Source organism: Myxocyprinus asiaticus, chromosome 7, assembly GCF_019703515.2.
Source record: "Myxocyprinus asiaticus isolate MX2 ecotype Aquarium Trade chromosome 7, UBuf_Myxa_2, whole genome shotgun sequence".
Taxonomy (NCBI): domain Eukaryota; kingdom Metazoa; phylum Chordata; class Actinopteri; order Cypriniformes; family Catostomidae; genus Myxocyprinus; species Myxocyprinus asiaticus.
The window spans coordinates 1,348,494-1,367,035 of record NC_059350.1 but is presented as its reverse complement, the minus strand read 5'-3'; the positions used below and the strand labels follow the sequence as shown (position 1 = coordinate 1,367,035).

Below are 18,542 nucleotides of genomic sequence, written 5' to 3'. Positions count from 1 at the left end.
AAAAATATAATGATGATGATGATGATGATTATTATTATTATTATTATTATTATTATTATTATTATTATTATTATTATTATTATTATTATTTGAGTGTAAAACACACCAAACAAAATAATTTAACTGTTTTTTTACAGAATATTGTAAATATATTGAAGGCATTTATTATCCAGTAATTCTGTACGGTGTACAGAACGTTGGTAGGAAGTTGATATGTTCTGCTGTATATGTTGAATAAGAGAGTATACTGTGCCCCCATTAGATGAACACGACTCTTGAGGAATTTATTTCGTCTGTAAAAGAGGCGGAAATAGGTGAGAACACACTGCCGCTGATTTAAAAGTGAAAGTAACGCGTATCTGAGAGCAAGTGTCGTGTCGCTTAGTTTGATATTCACGGAAATATTTCATATTTTCTGGTGCTTTCAGCCCTTAATGTGAAAGATGCCTGTTTCCCTGATTCAACATATTTTTTTTATCCTGGTGAGTATCTTTTAAGAATGAAAAAAAAGAGTAGTTTCTTAAATAACAATTAATATTGCGCTCCTTGCATCCATCCATCATTTTTACAAGTGTTAAATGACAGAAACCTGATAGATAGTGATAATATATTGTCGTTTGTTGTTCACTCAAGTCTCCATCTTTGGTCTTCTATCGTCCACATGAATATCGGCTCATTCTATTCTTCGTCTACATGAGACTTTGACCTTGTCTGCGTGCCGTGTTTAGTCTTAATGCCACATTAGTCAGTATGTTACAGTTCATATGATTATAAGTGGATGGCGGAAATAAGAGTAACATAAGAACAACTTAATGGAATATTCTGGGTTGCAGGGCCATGCACAGACAATTTGAGGGGCAGTGGCTCAAACTGAGAAAAAAGTATTCTAATATTAATATTAGTTTAACTTAAAACATGCTTTACTTGCAAACAGAAAGTTATACATTACTTCCTCCCATGGCCAATTATTTTGAGGGAAAACTACTTTCCTGTAGACTGAAAGATCTTTTGCTATTTATTTTCATCATGATTCACCTGCTTGTTTTGAATCCACCTTTTGCACTTTCTCTTTCTGTTTCAATCTTTTTTGTGAAGGCATGATACTACAAACACTGTGCAACACACATTTTGAACATATACAATATGCACAGTACCATGTGATGCCAAATATGCAGACCTGGGGCATGTTCAATCTCAAAATGGTGTGCATGTTTTGCTACGGTTTCCGGGTTGAACGACATGTTTCCTTGAATGGCGTGAAACGGAATTTGAGGTACGTTTTCTCTCGTTTAGTGGGTGTGTCAGAGGTGTTACCCAATCAGCAGCGACGTGTATATAACCCCACCGAATTAAAAATGCAGTGCGCACAATGGATCCAACTAAAGTCCTTTACAAATGTGTCCACTGCAGCTTGATGTATGCAACAACTGAAGAATTAAAGAAATGTTTGCCTTGTTATCCTGAAATGCAAGGCAAATGTTGGATCACCATAATTAGGAACCAAAGTTTCCACATATCCCTTCACTCTATTGGGATGTTCTCTGCTATTCTGGACGGCAAGGGCAGTGACTGTATCGTCAAGTGTATTTTGTAGTATTAAACACGTATTTAAACTGATTTCATCAGGCTCTGAAAATTCTTTGAAAAGAACGCAAAGAATGGCCTTCTCAGCTGCCCTAGTTGCAACGCTTGCGTAACACTACAGGGTGTTCAACTCACCACCATTTCCGCTTAAATAAACGTTTTGCTACGTTTTGTCGGGGATAAACATGCCACTGGTGTTATTTAACATTATGCAGATAAATTCCAAGGTTACTTAAGTGTTACGTTTTTTATAATATATATATATAGTCCTGTGCAAAAGATTTATGCACTTGTGAAAAATGTTCCATAGTGAGGATGTCTTCAAAAAATAATGCCATAAATAGTTTTCTTTTATTACTTAATCTCATACAAAGTCCAGTAAACATAAAAAAAGCTAAATCAATATTTGGTGTGACCACCTTTGCCTTTAAAACAGCATCAATTCTCCTAGGTACACCTGGACACAGTTTGTCTTGGTTGTTGGCAGATAGGATGTTCAAGCTTCTTGGAGAATTCACCACAGTTCTTCTATCTATTTAATCTGTCTCAATTGCTTCTGTCTCTTTATGTAATCTCAGACTGACACGATGTTCAGTGGGGGGCTCTGTGGGGACCATGACATCTGTTGCAGGGCTCCCTGTTCTTCTATTCTAATCTTTTCTATTTGCAAAAGTAATGTTTGAGAGTCTAAAATTTATAATTTCTATTGACACACTAAAGCTGAAGATATAAATAACCATCTTAAGACAAATGCTTTTGTGAAACATCTTATGTGCCTAAGACTTTTGCACAGTACTGTATATATATATATATATTAGGGCTGCAACTAACGATCATTTTGATAATCGATTAATCTAACTATTATTAGAACGATTATTCGACTATTCGGCGATTATTGCAACGATTAATCATTAGCTCTAAACCGATTATTCAGCTTGTTCCCTGACTTAAAAGGTTGTATTAAACGTGCTTACTAACAATAAAGAGGACAAAATCATCTTTTAAAAATACCTCTAAATGACATTCACTGAATTAAAGAAAAAAATACTTTTTATTAAGTTTAATTCTGTAAAGAAATTCACTGCAGAAAATCCTGTTATCAAGTGTTTTTGTCTTGTTTTCCATTTAAAATATCTAAAAATCCTTAAAACAAGATACATTTACTTGAGAAGCAACATATGAGATATTTAGACTTGTTTTAAATATAAGTGTATTTTGTATATAAGTGTATTTTTTCACTTGGTTATACTTCTGCGAGTGCAGTAAAGACAAAATATTCTTATATTCAAGATCTATTCTCTAAAAGCAAGTTGAAATATCTGATATGCTGCTTCTCAGGTGAATGCATCTTGTTTTAAGGATTTTTAGATATTTTAAAATATTTTAAAATTAATATTTAGATTACATTTTTTCTTCTGCAGTATAGCTGCTATAAATGTACATTGTTTTAAAGGAGTTTTAGATATTTATATTGGAAAACAAACCAAAAAAGACAAATCAAAAACCAATTTTTTTGCATTGTATAATGGGCTAAGACTACACTCTCTCACCTTTTTGTTCACTTGATTTCGATAAATTTTTATCTCACAAAAAACAAACTCTCTCTTATTAATAGAGCTGCATATCGCTGATTTTTTCATGATAAGATACACACCGTGACATATATTATGATCCACTATATCGCGATCCATCACGTTATAATCTAGCTGCAGCAAGTGTGTGCGAGGGATGATCGTCTCTGCGCTGGACAGTGTATCAGCCGGGAGAAAAACTGAAACACTCTCACGCCGTTTTTCACGCGACTCATATAAGTGGCTCATTAAAGATATAATGCCAGGGTGTTTCCTTTTTAGACACTCTCACAGACAAGTTTTGTTTCAGCAGAATGCCATGTATGGCTCCACTTTATTTCACGTCAGGACGACACTGCTTCTGTATTTAATTATTTTGCATTTTTGTATTATAATTCCCTCATACTCTGCAATCTACATCACCTTAATCTGTTTGGAAAGTTTGGAGTGTGTCTGGACTGTAAGATGTATTTTCTTCCTCTCCTTAATCAAACGCGAGCTGAAGTGCTGCTCTCCCGCATCATCATTAGCGTTTCAAATGATCTCATGTTGTGTTAAATGAGATCAAACGACTATTTGACAATGAAAATTTTTGATTACGTCGACTAATCGTTTCAGCCCTAATATATATACTTTAATACACCATAAATTGTAAAAGACATCTTGCTTCATATATTCAGTTCAGCAACTGTTGAAGGGGTCACTTTATCATTCTTTATCGAGTAAATTATAACTTTATGATTTAGCTGTGCAGCAGTTGTAGTAATTGGACAGCCTACATTTAAAGGGTTATTTCACTCAAAAATAATAATTTCCCTCTTCAGCAGAACTGAAGTGAAGATTTTTATAAGCACATTTCAGCTCTGTTTGTCCATACAATGCAAGTAAACAGGTGCCATTAGACTGCTGACTGTTTGACGGTCCAAAAGTCATATTTAGGCAGCATAAAAGTTATCCACACGACTCCAGTCAATCAATTAATGTCTTTTGTAGCAAACTGATAGGTTTGTGTAAGACACAAATTCGATAAATAAAATGTTTTTAAAGTTAAATCGTTGCTTATGCTCAGCGCTATATTTCTGTTTGAAATGAACTAACTCTCACATGACGTTGTTCCTCTGTTGTAAACAAAGGACGCGCTTCCGAATTCTCGCGTGAACGTACCATTGTGCTTACATCATTGATGCATCGAATGCTGGCAGGAAGCGATTTATTAAAGTTTTAATTGTCAATTTATTTTTTTCACAAACCTATTGATTTGCTTCAGAAGACATTAATTGAGCAACTGGAGTCGTGTGGATTACTTTTATGCTGCCTAAATATGATTTTTGGACTGTCAAACAGCCATCAGACTAATGGCACCTGTTTACATGTTAGTAAATCATGAGAGGATTTTCAGTTTTGGGTGAACTAACCCTTTAACTTCAATAACAAAGAAAAAAATAAATAAATGAAAGTATACATTTTTAGAGACTTACATTAGCTCTGCCATCTGATTGTTCACCTTATAAACAAATGCAAATTTTTAATGCATTTGGGCCTGCTCAAGTGTCAAACGCCCCTCCCCCATCGCGCCTGGTCCACTGCCCTGCAAAACAAGAGCTGAGACGCAACAGCGGTGTAGCACGTTTACATAAGCAAACAATAAAAAAATATGCGGAGAGATTTTTACTATTCATCGTGTATTAATTGCTTTGACACTGTGGATAAAAAGCATCTTCAAAATGAATATTTGCAAATATAATTTCTTTGTCCTGAGAGGCACCTCAGCCCAGGAGGGCAAAGGGGCAGTGGTTTGGGCCACCGAGCCACCCCTGTGTACATCCCAGCTGGGTTCAATACAAGCTAAGCTCAATCGACAGCATTTGTGGCATAATGTTGATTACCACAAAAAGTAATTTCCACTCGTCCCTCCTTTTCTTTAAAATAATCAAAAATCTGTGTTACAGTGAGACACTTACCATGGAAGTGAATGGGGCCAATCCGTAAACATTAAAATAGTTGTTTCAAAAGTATAGCCATATGACGTAAACAATTCTATTTCAACATGCTTACTAACTGCATCTGTGTAAAGTTATACCCAATTTTACAACTTTGTTGTCATGACGACATAACGCTGTAAACCCTAAAACGACTATAAAAATGATGAATAAAACAACTTTATAACTCAAATAATACACAAGTTTTCACAGTGCTTTTATCAAATTACAAGCTTCACATTTCTGCCTTTATACCCTCCAAAATTGGCCCCATTGATTTCCATTGAAATTGTCTTACTATTACCTTGATTTTTGCTTCTTCTTTTTTAAGACAAGGAGAGATGAGTCGAAACTAAATTTTGTGCTCATCAACTTTATGCCACAATTACTGTCAATTGAGCTTAATTGTTAAATAATTAGTATTTAATGGATTTCTTTTTTTTTCTTTTTCTTTTTCTTTTTTTTCTTTTTATGTGAATGATGATTGAACTACAATACTGTAAGTATAAAATGACTAAGCTGTCTTCTTTTTTTTTTATTTTTTTTTTTTTTATTTACATGGGAATACCAAGTCTGATCAAACAACTTCTCTAATGTGTTCTTATACTAAAGACTTAGGCAGACAAGATGGCATCAGTTCCAGAGCAGCTTCTGGAAACACTGGATGAGCTGGAAGAAAACAAACTGAAGAGGTTTAAATTTCATTTAAAACAAGAAGGGTCAATTTCAGCTGATGACTTGGAAAATGCAGATGCCATTGATACAGTGGATCAGATGGTCAAGTGTTTTAAACCAGAAGAAGCTGTGAAGCTCACACTGAACATCCTGAAGAAGATGAAACACAACCAGCTGTCTGAACAGTTAGAGAACAAGTACAAGGAAGGTAATAAAAGAAAGAATATCACTCATGTTAAAGCTGTAATGTAAAACAATGTATGAATCTCTCTGTCTCTATTTCAGTGAGTGGTGGTGGTGTAGTGGGCTAAAGCACATAACTGGTAATCAGTTGCTGGTTGCTGGTTCAATTCCCACAGCCATCACCACTGTGTCCTTGAGCAAGGCCACAGTGTAAGTTATCTCCAGGTTGCTCCAGGGGGATTGTGCCTGTAATAAGTGCACTGTAAGTCACTTTGGATTAAAGTGTCTGCCAAATGCATAAATGTAAATGTAAAATGTATTTCAGTGCACAGTGTTCCAGTGCAGATCAGCAGTCCACCTCAGACTGGAGTCAGTGTTGATCTAAATGCTAAAACAGGTGCAAATGTAAATGCTCCTGTACTCACTGGAAACGTTATCTCTGGCCCAGTTACCTTCAACGTCACCTCAACTACTGGTGCTATTGGTATGATCACAACACTATAACACTCTTAACATAATGCCAACCTTACGTACCAGAACATAAAGTTTCAATAAATAAGAGTCATTACTGCTTTGTTGCATTAGTTGTCACATGTCTGTCCACTTTTTTGATAACTGCTGCTCTTCTCATAGGGCTGCAAACACCCTCAGAGGGACATCTATCTGAGAAACATGCAGGAAAACAAGGTATAAACAACTTTATACTGTCTATAAATATATTTTCTGCCTAGTCTCATTGAATCACGTTACACTAAAAAAATATCACTGTTCTTATGGTGAAAAAATGTTGATGTACAACATGAAATGAAGTCCTTGTGTTCTTGTTTTGTTTCACAGAGGATGATGTCTTGCTAAAAATCTTGAAAAAACACAAAGACTACATGAAGGAGAAAACTGAACGTGTTTTTGAGGGCAAAAAAGATAATAAAACGCATCTCAAGAAGGTTTACACAGAACTCTTTATCACTGAAGGTGATTTTACAGATGTCAATCATGAACACGAGATTCTGAAGATCGACAGAGCTTTCAAAATCCCAAAATCAGAAGACATACCAATCAACTGCAATGACATATTTAGCTTATTGAGACAAAAGGCAGAGGGTAACATTGTTCTGACCAAGGGAATTGCTGGCATTGGAAAAACCTTCTCTGTGCAAAAGTTCCTTCTGGACTGGGCTGAAGGAAACGCCAATCAGGATGTAGACTGCATGTTCCTGCTTCCTTTCCGAGAGATTAACTTGATTAAAGATAAGGAGTTCAGTCTCCATGAGTTTCTACAGGAATTTTATCCTGCACTGAAACAACTGAAGGATACAAATTTGTATGAAAGTTGTACAATTGCTTTTATTTTCGACGGACTTGATGAGAGTCGTCTTCCGTTGAATTTCAATTGCAGTTCACTGCACTCTGTAAATACACGGTCATCTGTTGATGCTTTGTTTACAAGTTTAGTCAAAGGGAAACTTCTTCCATCAGCTCTCATCTGGGTGACCTCACGACCTGCAGCAGCCAATCAAGTCCCTCCTGAGTATATGGGTTTATTCACAGAGGTGCGAGGATTTACTGACAAACAGAAGGAGGAATACTTCAGAAAGAGAATCACAGATGAAACTCAGGCCTTTAAAATCATCTCACACATTAAGACATCTCGTAGTCTCTACATCATGTGTCACATTCCAGTGTTCTGTTGGATCGCAGCTACTGTTCTTCATGAAATTCTCATCAAGAACAATGGGGAAGACATTCCTTCAACACTTACTGAAATGTACGTTCACTTCTTACTAATACAGATGAACATGAAGAACCAAAAGTATGATGAAAAAACCGAAAGAGATCGCACAAAGCTCTTGGGTTCAAACAAAGAAATGATCTCAAAGTTGGCTAAACTGGCATTTGAACAGCTAAAGAAGGAAAATATCATGTTCTACGAAGATGATTTGAAAGCTTGCGGCATTGACGTAAGTGAAGTGTCAGAGACTACGGGATTGTGCACTGAGATCTTTAAGAAAGACTCTGTGCTTCACGAGATGAAGGTTTATTACTTCATACATCTGAGTGTCCAAGAATTCCTTGCTGCTCTGCACATGTTCCTCTGCTACCTGAACAAGAACATGGAGGAGCTTGATTTTTTCCTGGAGAATTCACGTCCCGAGAAAGACCTGCTGTACAAGTTGCTGAAGAAAGCTATTGATAAAGCCAAGGCAAACAAGAGGGGGCATTTCGATCTCTTCATCCGGTTCTTGCTGGGCATTTCTCTTGAGTCTAATCAAAAACTCCTCACTGGCTTGTTGACCCAAACAGAGGACAGTAAGAGAAGCATCAATAAAATTATCGAGTACATCAAGCAAATACAAAACAACGATACTTGTCCTGACAAATCCATCAACCACTTTTTCTGCATCCTCGAGCTGCATGATAGATCCCTGTACCAGCAAATCAAGAAATATCTGAGTTCAGATGTCATTGACAAATGTAGAAAGATCTCCACCTCAAACTGCTCTGCGCTGGTCTATGTGCTTCTGATGTCAGAAGAGGTGCTGGATGAGTTCAACCCAAAGAAGTTCAACCCAACGTATGCTGGATGTAGGAGACTGGTCCCAGTAATGAGATGCTGCAAAAGAGCCCTGTGAGTAAATTTTTACCCTTCTTCCTCTTCTTATTTGTGTGATATTGCAAAGTTATTGTTAGTATATTTTATGAAGTGCATGATTTCTTGAAATATTTGTTTCTTTTAAAGAGAGGGTATTACATGAAATAAAAGGCTTACTGAAATATAAATAATTTTAGCATCATTGTGCAGTTTAGGGGGAGGCGATATACCGGTTAAATCGAAATACTAGCTACAACTGTATACATTTTTTTGAGGTTGTCCCACAAAAACCTCCCTGCAATGATCTGGGAAGGTTGGTTCATGGATATAAAAATTGAACCTAAAAATAACCATTAGGGAATGTTTTGTTTAAATTCTCTTTAGGTTGTCATGCAAAAGCCTCCATGCAGTGTTCTGGGAACAATAGTTTATGATAGAAATAGAACTTAAAATGAACGTTCCTAGAACATTAGGGGTACGTTCCAAAAATAGTGAGCTTCCTCCGGAGGCAGCATTTTAAGGCATCATTGGCACACTCCTGATGTGAAGGTTGTTCCAAAAGGTAGGAATTTTAATAATGCATATCTCATTTTGGACAAATTCTAGTGTATCATCATATGCATTTTCCCCGTGTAGGCCATCCCAGAATGCACCGTGTTCAAGCCAATTCAAGATTCAAAAATACTTAGAATCCATTCAGTACTGAAAAGTAAATAATTGTTCATTATAGTATAAAACTGACTATTTTACCCCAAATTTGCATGTGCAATTCATATTTATGCTCAGAGTATTTTGTTGTTCCTTCCACTTTGCCTGGAGGAAATCCATTTTGAGTCGAGTCTCCCATGTGCTGCGCATGAGGAGCGCTATTTTAATGACAGTGGAGTTGTCGACTATATAGAATGCTCCAAACCGGTCTCTTATGAGGCTCCATTTCAATTAGGCAAGAGATAGCAAGGCAGCTCAGTAAATTATAAAATAGACCCTGGGAATTGGTCCCCCAAAACATAACTGAAGGGGGAACCATATGCTATTAGGGGAACGTTCTGTGTTTGCTGGGGTACTGGTTGAAATGTCTGCTGGTAGGAATTTTCGAGGATTGTTTCTATGACAGTTATGCGAAATGCCGCTGCATGGTATAGAATGCATGTTCCAAAAATATTATTTGTTAAAATGATGGACAACATTTTGGAAGATTAAAAATTCTGTAAATAACGAAAAATCCCCAGTTAACATAACCTCTGCTTCCATTCACTTTAAATTCCGAGGGAAAATGAGGGAAAGCTTGTTAATAAAAAGCTGTGTGGGTCTCTGCAAAGCGCTTTCAACTTAGTTACTGTTGCTAATGCTGTCAGTCTTTACTACCAGCATATGTTCTGCTGCAAACACAGAGAGAGAAGCAATCACACTTAGTAAATAACAATAGGAATTATTAAATTACACCTCAGTCAACAGTGCATTTATATGTTGTATATAGTCACTAGGGATGTGCCATGGTGTTAGACTAATTGACTAGTCATCCAACAACTGATTAGTCGTTTAGTGTGGTCGATTACTAACATTAATATTTTTAGTGGTGGTGGTTTTAATGGGAGATGCAATTCTCATATTAATTGAGAGATGCAACTTCTTGTAGAGCGTCTTTGCGTGATTATAGCTTGCTGTGCTTAAAGATGAATAATAATAGTCAGCACAGTAAAAGCCTCTGCAAGAAGCTTAGCTCCTATTTAATGTATTACTTGTAATGCATGGTTTCTTGATACATTTATGTCTCAGTTTTTGCTTTATTGTAATAACTCATTTAGTTAAACTTAATGAGTAATGAGTCTAGGCTAATAACTCTAAATGACTGCTGATCAATTTTTTTGGCTGAATTCTTGCAATCTTGACAGGTTTTCAGACTGTGGACTGACAGAATCATGCTGTGAAACTGTAGCTTCAGCTCTTCAGTTAGAGAACTGCCCCCTGAGCGAGCTGGACCTGAGTGACAATTACAGTATTGAAGCAGGAGTGAAGCTGCTTTGTTCTGGACTGAAGAGTCCTCACTGTAAACTAGAGACACTGAGGTTGTCACTGTTTATATTTCTCTGAAAACATTTTTCAGCTGTAACTAGTCTAAAATGTAATGCTGCAATTAAATTATTCCAGGTTGGCTCAATGTCATTTTGGCCAGGACAGCTGCAGCGAGCTGGTGTCTGCTCTCAAGATGATCATATGTCATCTGAGTGAGCTTGACCTCAGTAACAACGATCTGCACGACTCTGGACTTCAACAACTCTTACATGGAATGGACAACACAGAGTGTAAACTTAAAATTCTGAGGAAAGTATTAACAATATTTGGGTGATTTTCAAGAAAAGTTCCTTGTCCTATTTTCTCCTAAATCAAAAGAAACAAATAAGAAATTATGTTTTGCATAGAGAAAATGAAGCCCAATTAAGATTTTTTTTACATTATGATATTTTTTGCATAAGTTACGCACATTTTGGTCAATATGATACTCTCATTATCACAACGTAAAAAAATAAATAAATATTATTTTAAATTGTAGTGTTTATACGTCATAGTAGAATTCCCTTAGTACTGCCTGTCATTTTCGCTGATTTGACTTTTCAATTTAATTTTGTTGTACAACTGTAATATGGAAAAAATAAGAAAATGGCAGTAATTTTTTTGAGATTCGTCACTGAAAACAATTGGAATAGCAGAAGTAAAATGTACATATATAGTATACATTCAACAACCACTTTATTAGAAACACCTTTACACCTACTTATTCATGTGATTATCTAATCAGCCAATCGTGTGGCAGCAGTGCAATGTATATCATTTTGCAGACATGGGTCAGGAGCTTCAGTTAATGTTCACATCAACCATCAGAATGGGGAAAAATGTGATCCAAGTGATTTCGACAGTGGCATGATTTTTGGTGCCAGACGACTTGGTTTGAGTATTTCTATAAGAGCTGATCTCCTGGGATTTTCACACACAACAGTCTCTGTAGAGATTACAAAAAACATCCAGTGAGTGGCAGTTCTGTGGATGGAAATGCCTTGTTGATGAGAGAGGTCAGCGGAGAATGGCCAGACTGGTTCGAGCTGACAGAAAGGCTACAGTAACTCAGATAAATGCTCTGTACAATTGTAGTGAGCAGAATAGCATCTCAGAATGCACAACATGTCAAGCCTTGAGGCAAATGTGCCACAACAGCAAAAGACCATGTCGGGTTCCTCTTCTGTCAGACAAGAGCAGAAAGCTGAGGCTGCAGTGGGTCTACCATCTGTGTACCTCAACAGAAATAGAGATTCATCAGACCAGGCTATGTTTTTCCAGTCTTTAACTGTCCAGTTTTGGTGAGCATGTGCCCATTGCAGCCTCAGCTTTCTGTTATTGGCTGACAGAAGTGGAGCCCTGGGGCCTAGGTAGCTCAGCAAGCAAAGACGCTTACTACCACCCCTGGAATTGTGAGTTTGAATCCAGGGTGTGCTGAGTGACTCCAGCCAGGCTTCCTAAGCAACCAATTGACCCCGTTGCTAGGGTGGGTAGACTCACATGGGTTACCTTACTCATGGTCTCTATATGGTGGTTCTTGCTCTCGGTGGTGTGCATGGTGAGTTGTGCGTGAATGCCGCAGTGAATAGCGTGAGCCTTCTCATGCACTAGGTCTGCACAAGATGCACGGGCTGACTGTCTCAGAAGCGGAGGCAACTGAGATTCGTCCTCTGCCACCCAGATCAAGGTGAGTCACTGCACCAACATGAGGAATTAGAGCACACTGGGCATGCCAATTTGGGGAGAAAAGGGGATAAAAATCAACACAAAAAAAGAAGTGGAACCCAACGTGATCTGCTGTTGTAACCCATTCACCTCAAGGTTCAATGCTTTTTGCGTTCTGAGAAGCTATAGTTGTATAGCTCACTACAGTTGTACAGAGGGGCAATCTGAGTTACCACAGACTTTCTGTGAGCTTGAACAAATCTGGCCATTCTCCATTGACCTCTATCTTCAACAAGGCATTTCTGTCTGCAGAAGTACCATTTCACTGGATGTTTTTTGCTTTTGGTACCATTCTGAGTAAACTCTAGATACTATTGTGCGTGAAAATCCCAGGAGTTTAGCAATTAAACAAATACTCAAACCAGCCAATTTTGCACCAACAATCATGCCACAGTCGAAATAACTGAGATCACATTTTTCCCCATTCTTATGGTTGATGTGAACATTAACTGAAGCTCATGATGATTGATTGATCAGGTAATTGCATGAATAAGTAGGTGTACATGTGTTTCTAGTAAAGTGATCAATGAGTGTATGATTTATTAGAGAATATCTTGTAATTTTCTAATGCAGGTTGAGCTGGTGTAACCTGACTGAGAAGAGCTGTGAGATTCTTGCATTGATTCTTTGCTCAAACTCCCTCCTGAGTGAGCTGGACCTGAGTAATAATGACCTGCAGGACTCAGGAGTGAAGCTGATTGCTGATGCACTGAAGAGTTCTAACTGTACACTGGAGGTACTTGGGTAAGACTTTAAGAGAACATTTTGTGAGTCTGTTTTTCTTTGTTTTGTCCTATGTTTCCTCTCTTTTTTGTAGAAATGTAGTGATGTCATTTGTTTTATTTCTCTATAGATTATCTGGTTGTATGGTGACAGAGGTCGGCTGTTGTTATGTGGCTTCAGCTCTGAGTTCAAACCCTTCACACCTGAAAGAGCTGGATCTGAGCTACAATCACCCAGGAGAATCAGGGGTCAAACTGCTCTCTGAGAGACTTGATGATCCAAACTGCAAACTGGACAAGCTCAAGTTAGTAGTGGGTCAACAGCTGCTTTTCCCTTCACATATTTATTTATTTATTTATTTATTTTAATTTTGGAATATTGCAAAAAAAAAAATGCTGGATGGAAAAAACAAGATGCTATTAAAATCTCCAAAATGTGCATACAAACCTAATACTGTACGTTTGCTTAAAGTGCATTAAAAAAATTTATTCAAAAAGATATTCCCTTAAACTTGGATCATGTGGCTGCCTCAACAAGCCATTTGAATACAAACAAAACTTTTTTTGAAAATGCATGAAACCATTTTATTTAACAATATTAAGAAACAGAATATAGCAAATGTGTTTTAAACTAGATTTTTGTCATTGACCCTAGTACATGTCTAAAAGAAGCATGCAAATACTTTTCTGTTATTTGCTACTTATGACCATTTTTCTTCATTGTTAATATATTATTTACTTATTTAATTTCTGCAGAACTGATCCTCATGGTCAACACTTCATCAAGTCAGGGATAAGAAAGTGTAAGTCTGCATCTACCATTCTTTCTCTCATTTTTTGTATTGCCGTTGTTAAAGGAAATACACATTTACACACATAATAAAAAACAATATGTGTAGAAATAAATAAACTAATAAAAGTAGAAGTAAAACAATGGTTTGTTTCTCTAATGTAAAATATATTCTATCTCACAGATGCTTGTGATCTCACACTGGATCTAAACACAGCACATGTTGAGCTCTGTCTCTCTGATGAAAACAGACGGGTGACACGAGTAACAGAGAAACAGCCATATCCTGATCATCCAGAGAGATTTGAGCACAGTAAGCAGGTTCTGTGTCGAGAGAGTCTGACTGGACGCTGTTACTGGGAGGCTGAATGGAGCGGGTCAGAGGGGGTGGTGGGGGTGACATACAAAGATATAGTTAGAGGGAATTATGATGAATTTGATTTTTTGGAGCCCACCTGTAATCTTGGAAACAACAATGTTTCATGGAAACTTACCTGTGAAGCGATTATATACGTTTCTCATGGTCAAGAAGACATTAATATAATGACTCCAATCACTCGTTCGTGCAGAGCAGGAGTGTATGTGGACTCGACGGCCGGCACTTTGTCCTTCTACAGTGTTTCTGACACGCACACACTCACACACTTACACACATTCCTCACTTCCTTTAAGGAACCTCTTTATGCCGGATTTAAGGTGGATAGTGGCACTTTGTCTTTATGTCAGATGGAGTAACCTGAAGCCCTTTTCAGAATAACATTATTTAGCTCAAGATAATCATTTTCTTAATCAGTATTTTTGTCTTAAAACAAGAAATGTTTACTTGAGAACCAAACTTGCACATTAGGAAATCAAAACTTTTTTCCAGAAAAAGTATTTCGAAGTTTATCTTTCTTACCCTTTTGGCAAATTGCTTTTTTCTCATTTTAAGCATACATCTAACCAGATTTAGTGAGGTATATATTTAAAACAAGGGGAAAGAAGCTTGTTAATGTGCTATAAATCAAAAGGATTTTGTATAAGGCCGGAAGTACGCTGCTATTTTGACCCAATAATTGGGGGAAAAAACATTTGAAGGAGGACATGTATGTTTAATTTATTCATTTATTGGACTATAATAAAGTTGATTATTTATAATATTGTATTGTAAGGAAAAACGTATTTTATAGAAACTGATAAAACGTAGGATTTAACAACATTTTGAATGCAAACTGAATTTTTATTGGAAATGTATCAGTCAAAATGACTGGGAACACAGGTAATATTGATACAGTGATTAATGAGAAAACAGAAGTTATAATCAAATAAGGAATAAAGAGATTTTTGAGACCTTTAAAACAAGCAAAGTTATTTGAGTCACATAATTAAATGTTCAAAAAATAGTATAGAAAATGTACCATGAAGAAAAATGGATTAGTTGAAAATTAGCATGAAACTATTCTACGAGAGATGTCACACAAGACTGTTTCCTCAATCAGCTGTCGAGTTTCCTTCTTCTCTCTTCTGGAGCATTGTTACAACATCAAAGAAAAGCTGTGAATTGGAGATGCCAAGACAATTGACAGAAAACAATTGGTGGAAGAGGCAGATTAGCACATATCTTGGCACTTCTTCCACTATAAAAATATACAGCATTTACATTTTAATGTATTCATTTAGCAGCCACTTTTACTCCTTAGAAATTGCCATGTCTGATGCATTACTGACAACTGTCCAATTTTTTAGTTCCTACATTCATACTTGTCTGTAGCAGTTTCTGTTTATTGTACCTCATTATAGCTCATGATAATGCTGATGCAGAATTGTGGTGTAGTTACAGCACTGCAGAGGAATGGTGCAATGAAGACCATGAAGACTTGGTTTTCTTCCCTAAATTCTTCCGGTGTTGACCAGTGACTGCAATGCAATGTAGGGAATTACAAATCAGCAATGTATTAAGGCCAGACATTAAAATGTATTGTGAATAATATGTTTTAAAAGCTTTTGCATCTTCTGAAAAACATTTTTACTTACACTCCTGTGTGAGCATTTCTCTGCCCGAGGGCTGGAAGGTTTGGCTGGTTAGCATAGCCCTGCAAGTGGATTCTGTAGCTACACCATCATGGGTTTGTTAAACTTAAGATTTAATAAAGCAATACTCTGTAATACATCCTATAATACAGACATGGCTTGATTTTAAGAGGTCAATGGTTTGTCTGATGTCTGTTGCTGCACCAGTAAAAGGAGGACTTTTTGTAACACTCATCACACATGAAGTAAAACAACTGTGAGAGGAAGTGTATTTATTTATATTTGTCAGTCAAAAAGAGAGGGTGAAAGAAAGAGAAATACAACAGGATTGCAAACAAAAGTTTAAACAGAGGCAGATGTGTGGAAATCATCAGTTCAGTATTTTTGTTATATCCATCTACATCTCAAGTAAGTATCTTCAGTGCCTTTAATCAGCTTTGTTTAACAGATTGTGTGCATGATATCTGAAGAGAAAAACTACCAGTTTTCCAACATGCAGTTTATTTCTTCTATAATTAGTTGCAATTCATTGTTTGCACCGTTTCTGTCCATCTAGATGTGATCTGTGCAGATGCAGGGGTGACGACATACACTTCATATGAGGGAGGAAGTGTTCACATCAGATACCCATATAAGCCAGAATATGAAAGTAACATAAAATACCTCTGCAAAGGACAAAGCTCCATAGTGCCATTTGCTTCAGAAAATGATATACACCCAATAAGTCTGGAATGCCACCTGGAGATCAGAGATTCTCTTTGACTGACAACAGAAGAGGAATCTTCACTGTCACTATAACAGATATGAAACCAAAGGATGGAGGACAGAACTGGTGTGCTATAGATAAACTCATACGTGACGACTACAGGAAGATTCAGGTAGATATCAGAAATGGAAAGTTATTAACACGCATTGTCTTCATTTCATTTAATATTTTGTGTTGCTTTCTTACCTAAATATTTTATGTAAGATCTGATTTTTATTTATTTTCCTAAAATAGAGAATCTCTCATTTGCGGTTAGACTTGTGACTTGTTATCACAATAAAAAGGCTGTAAGCATGAAAAGTGTGAATATACTTAAATTCATGCTCAGCACATACAGTATAAGAATTGCTTTGTAATTTAACCTTAGATTATACACATCAGATTAGCGCAGCATCTGAAATAACTCCATCAACTACAGATTATGCAGTACTTTCAAAAATGATGTCATGGACATTAAATCCAATGAACATTTCTGTTTCAGTCACACCAAGTACATCAACCACATCAAAGAGGAGGTCACCTCAACTTACCACAACAGTTTCATTCTACACTACTAAACCAGCATCAAACAGACCTGTCACATCTGCATCATCATTATCACCTTCATCTTCATTACTTTTATCATCATCAGCTTCCTCTTCTACTTCATTGTCATCAAAACAACAATCGGGTGTGTTGTGTTGCTTACAAAAATCCTCCAAGTTTCTGTTTGTATGTCGAGTTTCTCTCCGTTGTCCTCAGTAACAGGACATTTAGGATGGTTTTGGTGTCTGTTTTTCAAGGTTTACAATCATCATTACTCTGTCAGTTATAGGGGTGCTGTTGGCGTTTAGATTATTAGCATTTATTTATATCAGGCAGACACCAAAGAAAGATGCTACCACTTTCACACACACATTTTACTTGCTATAGCATCTTTTATAGAAACTCAAAGCAATTTCATAGTCAAACTGGATTGCAGCTGCATATTCTATCAGGTCCCACACATACGCACTAAATGATAAATGTTGTTGCCATCTGGTGTCATAAAACAAAACTGCAGTTCAGAGGAGCTGTTCATTGCTCCACCGAAAATCTGCCCAATGGAGACACTGGAAAAACTAAAGAAGCGAGTGAAAAAAGGAGTATACGGTTTAAATGGGAAGAAAATAAGGTCTAATATAATCCAAACAACATATATGTGTTTCTTTTTTCACTTCATCATTTTTCTTCTTTCACTTCAGGCCACTCATACCATCTATGATTATGAAGAGATGCATCTTGCAAATGATCATCCTGACTACAGTTTGGTTCTTCCTCTGTTTATGCTGTAGCACAATTACCCAACATCACCTCTGATAGTGTCATTTATTGATCCATCCAGACAATGTCACTATGCAACTGTAAATTAATGAAAGACTCATCCATGGGTAACAGGGTTGATTAACAGTGGAACCTACATATATATATATATATATATATATATATATATATATATATATATATATATATATATATATATGTGTGTGTGTGTGTGTGTGTGTGTGTGTGTGTGTGTGTGTGTGCGTGCGTGCGAGTGTGTATAAAGATTTACGCATTTTAATTTCATTGCAAAATTCCAACAAATTGAACTGAGTTGCCAATCTTTAAGAAAATATTTGTTATTATTATTATTATTATTATTAATTGTAATTAATTTACACAATTCAATTGTGTCTAGAGCACACCAAACCATGAATTGAATTCCTCATCTCTCCCATTAAAACTAATGTACTCTGTAATATACTATAAAATCTGCCTTGATATTATTTTGGATCAAAAAATAAATAAATATGCAACAAAAGTATGAATGTTTGGTTAATTTTCAGATTGTAATTTATTTATTTCATAGCCATGACAAAATGTTTGTGAAAGTT

The 18,542-nt window shown here is 36.4% G+C and overlaps 1 protein-coding gene across 1 annotated transcript; it reads left to right on the top strand.

Moving 5' to 3' along the window:
• Positions 1 to 331: 331 nt before the first annotated feature.
• LOC127444156 (NACHT, LRR and PYD domains-containing protein 12-like) lies at positions 332 to 18,469 on the top strand. The gene is made up of 14 exons (XM_051703380.1): positions 332 to 482; positions 5,753 to 6,017; positions 6,318 to 6,476; positions 6,626 to 6,679; positions 6,830 to 8,618; positions 10,475 to 10,648; positions 10,731 to 10,905; positions 12,934 to 13,103; positions 13,213 to 13,386; positions 13,838 to 13,884; positions 14,056 to 14,184; positions 16,438 to 16,759; positions 17,129 to 17,317; positions 17,871 to 18,469. The coding sequence occupies exons 1-12, from the start codon at positions 444 to 446 to the stop codon at positions 16,641 to 16,643; spliced, it is 3,381 nt and encodes a 1,126-aa protein (XP_051559340.1). The 5' UTR covers positions 332 to 443; the 3' UTR covers positions 16,644 to 16,759; positions 17,129 to 17,317; positions 17,871 to 18,469.
• Positions 18,470 to 18,542: the final 73 nt, after the last annotated feature.

What these genes read in the sequence shown, in the direction of transcription:
- LOC127444156 (XM_051703380.1), top strand. Translation starts at nt 444, where the DNA reads ATGCCTGTTTCCCTGATTCAACATATTTTTTTTATCCTG. An exon ending in GTAAACTTAAAATTCTGAGG is followed by an intron (nt 10,906 to 12,933) that starts AAAGTATTAACA and finishes TTCTAATGCAGG; the next exon opens with TTGAGCTGGTGTAACCTGAC. An exon ending in TGTACACTGGAGGTACTTGG is followed by an intron (nt 13,104 to 13,212) that starts GTAAGACTTTAA and finishes ATTTCTCTATAG; the next exon opens with ATTATCTGGTTGTATGGTGA.